General features: G+C 20.1%; 3 protein-coding genes across 3 annotated transcripts; 2 read left to right on the forward strand and 1 right to left on the reverse strand.

The window, feature by feature from the left end:
- Positions 1 to 1676: 1676 nt before the first annotated feature.
- DICPUDRAFT_24800 (uncharacterized protein) lies at positions 1677 to 2560 on the reverse strand (the record flags this gene model as incomplete). Its single annotated transcript, XM_003295125.1, has 2 exons — positions 1677 to 1772; positions 2222 to 2560. Coding segments are annotated over 2 exons (435 nt in total), but the record flags the coding sequence as incomplete, so codon positions are not given.
- Positions 2561 to 3757: 1197 nt separating this feature from the next.
- On the forward strand, positions 3758 to 3949 carry DICPUDRAFT_160368 (uncharacterized protein; the record flags this gene model as incomplete). Its single annotated transcript, XM_003295123.1, has 1 exon — positions 3758 to 3949. One exon carries the CDS (start codon positions 3758 to 3760, stop codon positions 3947 to 3949), a length of 192 nt encoding a protein of 63 aa, XP_003295171.1.
- A 173-nt stretch (positions 3950 to 4122) lies between these two features.
- On the forward strand, positions 4123 to 4854 carry DICPUDRAFT_160369 (uncharacterized protein; the record flags this gene model as incomplete). Its single annotated transcript, XM_003295124.1, has 1 exon — positions 4123 to 4854. One exon carries the CDS (start codon positions 4123 to 4125, stop codon positions 4852 to 4854), a length of 732 nt encoding a protein of 243 aa, XP_003295172.1.
- Between the last annotated feature and the right edge of the window lie 87 nt (positions 4855 to 4941).

Below are 4941 nucleotides of genomic sequence, written 5' to 3' on the forward strand. Positions count from 1 at the left end.
GAAAAAAAAAATTTATAGTTTAATTTAAGAAAAAAAAAAAAATGATTATTTTAAAAAAAAAAAAAAAATTTAAAAAAAAAATTATTATTTCAAATATGCACACCCACCACACATTTCACTCTATCACTTACCCACACATACCCACACTAACCTACAATATTTTCTATTGTTTCTTAAGATGTCTTTTTTAAGCATCACATTTTTATTTATTGTTGATGATATAAAAAAACAATCAAATAATTTGATAAAATTTAAAAAAAAAATAAATAAATAAACTCTTATTTTAAAACCATTCTTAATTTTAGTGTTTTTTTTTGGGGGTGGAAGAAAGAGAGTGGTATTTTTTTTTTAAATAAAATATTCAAAAAGAAAGTAAAATAAAATGTGATAAAAATAAAATATAAGAAAGCTTGGATGATAATAAAATTTTTGTTGACAGTGTGTGGGTGTGTTTATTTTTAAATCTCGTGATGTTAAAAATATCATTAATTCACATTCTCACACATACAACTAAAACAATCCATTAATAACTACAATAAATAAATTATTTTGTATTCAATTGAATAAATTTAATTCAGTTTCATTTAATAAAAAAAAAAGATATAAGGATGATGGTCTATCATTTGAAGTACCCATTTAACAATTGTATTAGTTATTGGAAAATGGGTTCCTCAATCTACGAACAGATGCAAAAAAATATTTAATTTACAAAAAATATTAAATAATTGATGTTTTAAAAAAATAAAATAAAATATTTTGAATCTATTTTTACTGTACGTGGGAAATCTCAAAAACAATGAGATTTTTTTTTTTAATTGTTTGGTTTGTGATAATACTTTCAAAATAGATTTAATATAACAGTTTTAATCATTTAATTTTTAAATAATATATTTTTATTTTTTTAATCACCATATCATTATTAACTAAAAATTAAAATAAAACAAAACAAAACAAAAAAAAAGGCAGTTAATAAAAAGAGAGTGAGGAAAATATTGAAAGAGATAGAGTTTTGAAACATAATAAATCTATTATTTTTAGGCTTTTTTTATTTTTATTTTCTAAACACATGTTGAGAACGAGTTTATTTGTTTGTTTATTTTTGTTTGACCAATTAAAATTTAAAAAAAAAGCTATAATAAACTAGTTATGTAAATACATTTTAAAATAAATATAATGAATCATCTTTTTATGAAATAGTTTTTGTTTTATTTTATTTATTTTTATTTTTATTTTATTTTATTTTATTTTATTTTATTTTATTTTATTTTATTTTGCTTTGCTTTACTTATTAAGATATCTTGATAAATAAAAAAAAGTTATCACAAGTGGTTATGATTGTTTTGATTATATCTTTTAATTTCCTTTAATTCTTTTTCTTCAACTCTGTAACCCGTTAGCTTTATAAATATTTCCAATAACAATAACGGTGTGAGATACTTAATCTGGTAATAATGAAAAATAAAATGTAAAAAATTAAAACAAATAATACAATTACCCAATTTAAAAAAAAAAAATTAAGAAATATGTTAGTTAATTTCTAATTCTACAATTATGACTGAATGCTATAGAAATAAGATTTCGTTATTAAGGTTTTTTTTTTTTATTTAAGCATCATTCTATTTTTAATCTGAAAGGTTCAAAAAATCCAAAAATCTAAAAACTGGGGTTCATAAAAAAAAAACATAAATACAAACACAAACAAAAACAAAAAAAAAAATAAAAGACCAAACACTGTTAATCAATAAATAAATAAATAAATAATTTTTTTTTTTCTTTTTTTTTTTTTTTTTTTTAAAAAAAAAAAATTTATCTTTTTTTTTTTAAAAATTTTTTTTTTTTTTTTTTTTTTTAAATTTTTTTGGCCTTTTCTTTTCTTTTTTTTTTTTTTTAAAATTTAAAAAAATAAATTTTTACAAAAAAAAAATCCAATTTTTTTAAAATTAATCCCCAATCCAATAACACTCTATTATTATTATTTATTATTATTTCCCTGTTATCGATTATTATTTATGCTGTTACTGATTTATTTATGCGCTGTTGTTGAGATTATTGATTGACTTGTCGATTGGTCGATTTTTTATTGCATTATTTCTTTTTTTCCTATATAAATATATTTTTTTTTTTTTTTTTTTTAGATTTTTTTTTTTTAATATGGTTGATAAAAGTGAGGTCTTCTAGCACCACCTCTTCCCCCTCTGACACCACCTATTTGGCCACGAACACCAGCAGCACCACCTCTAATACCACCTCTAGCACCTCTAAATTGTCTTGTGCCACCAGGATTTCTCATATAGTATGGCAAATTGGTTCTTTTTGGAGTGATTTTAATTTGACGATCATTGAAAATTGAGTCATTTAAAGCCATTGCATTATTGATTGATTCTTTATTTAAAAATTCGACATAGCAACAACCCTTTGGATGACCAGTAGTTTTATCACTAAGAATTGTAATACGGTTAACTGTACCACAGGATTGAAAGTATGCTAAAATTTGATCGTGTGTCGATTTATAATCAACATTGCCCACATAAATTGAACGACCATCGATTTCTTCTTGATCAACTGCTCCTACACCTGCTATATTTGATTCTAAATTATTTTGTAATTCCGATAATTTTTTTGCTTCTTCCTCCATTTCTCTAAACCTTTTTTTCATTTCTTCTAATTCCTAATATTAATAATAATAAATTTTATTAATAATTTGTAAATAATTAAACATTATTATTATAACTGTTTAAATCTAATTTAATTTATTTCAAAAAAAAAAAATTTAATTTTTTTTTTTTTAATTAAAAACAACAACCTACTGGATCTTCAAAGGCTGGTTCTTCACCATTTTTTTCTTCATTGGTTTTTTCCTCACTGTCACCATTTTCTTGAACTTCTTCCTCTTCTTCTTCACCTCCTTCAATTTTATTTAAATCTTCTTCTTGTTCATTATTTTCAATTTTATTTTCAATTTCATTATCGGCCATTTTATTATTAATGTATTATTATTTTTATTTTTATTATTGTTTTATTATTGCTATTGCTCTATTGTTATTACTATGGATTATTTTCAGACTATAATATATTATTATGAAATAAATAAGTTATAAATAATTTACTAATTAATAAATTTAAAAAATAAACGAATTTTTTAAAAAAAAAAAAAAAAAATAAAAAAAAATTTAAAAAAAAAATAAAAATAAAAAAAAAATAAAAAATAAAAATTAAAAAAATAATTATGATAATCCCTCTCTCTTAAACATACATTCAATCAAAAGTAGGTGTTATTTATAGCCATAAAAAAATCATTCTGCATCCATAAATATTCTTATTTTTTTATATTTTTATTAAATAATAATAAAAAAAAAAAAGAGATAAAAATTAAAATTTTTATAAATTTAATTTTTCAAATAATTTTTTTTAATTTTTTTCTATTTTTTTTATTTATTTTTTTTTATTTTATTTTTTTACAAACCTTCTTGAAAAAATAAAAAATATAAATAAAAATTATTATTATAATAATTATATCTGCATATTTAAAAACATATATATATATAATATATATATATATATAAACAATTTTATTGATAATAAAATTTAGATATATTATTTTTAGTATCATCCAAAAAAAAAAAACACCACCCAATAAAAATAAAAATAATAATAATAATTAATTATATATAATATCCAAAAATTAATATTTAAGAGTATATGCATATATATTTTTATATATTGCATATATATAAATATATATATTTAATAAAAATATATGCAACCTACAAATTATACAATTGCATTATTTGTAAAAGAGAATAATAAAGAGTATCAATTAACAAATGGAGCCAATACAATAGGAAGATCGAGATCAAATACAGTTAATATTAAAGAGTGTAAATTTTTATCAAGAAAACATTGTACAATATGTAAATATCTAAATCATATCTTTAAAGATAAATCTTAAGATACTAACCAATTTCACCATTAGATTATAATGATTTAAATTATCTTAGTATTACAAGTAACAGTATGAAGGGCTATACTAAAATAACAAGAGCGAACCAAGTCATTTATTTAAAATATAATCAATCTCAACAACTTTGTATGGGGGACACAATCAAGTGTGCATCAATAACAATGGTTTTAAGATATAAAAAAATTTTAGATCTTGGTACTTTTTCAAATCTCTTAAATCCAACACAAAATGTAAATAATAACAGCAATAGTAAGGCAATAAATATTGAAATAAATAATAATAATACAAAATCTGAAGGGATTTTAAATGTTCCCCAAAATTCACCAAATATAAATCATGGTAATCCATTTTCACTTTATTCAAAATTAGTAAACAACAGTAATGATAATGTAAATAATAATAATAATAATAATGGTTTAAATTTAACACCACTTTCAATAGCAACTGAAATCAAAGTTAAAAAATTACCAAGAGCCTCTTCATCAAAAGTTAGTCTTTTGTTCTCTTCATTATCAATTGATTCAAATCAACAGCACCAAGAGGAACAACAAGAGCAGGACAGAAATAAGAAATTACGTGTTAAAAAAAATATCAAAAGAACAAAAGCCACAGGAAGCACAGAGCTAAACTCACTTTTTAATAAATTTTCAATCAATTCTTTAAATGAGCCCAGAAGTATAGATGAAGCTGATATTGAAAATTTAAATAAAAATAAAAAGTTGATATTATTTAATAATGAAAATAATAGCAACAATAATATTAACAACAACAACAATAGCAATAATAATAATAATAATAATAATAATAATAATAATAACAATAATAATAATTGTGATGATAATATTAGTTTAGGAAATCATCAAAATAAACCAGATAGATCTAGTTCAATTTAAATTAAATAAAAAAATTAGTCAGTAAAGCAGAATAGATTTTTGTAATTCCACATTTTTTTTTTTTCGTTTTTTTTTTTTTTTCTGTTG

This window comes from Dictyostelium purpureum (assembly GCF_000190715.1).
Source record: "Dictyostelium purpureum unplaced genomic scaffold DICPUscaffold_762, whole genome shotgun sequence".
NCBI lineage: Eukaryota > Evosea > Eumycetozoa > Dictyosteliales > Dictyosteliaceae > Dictyostelium > Dictyostelium purpureum.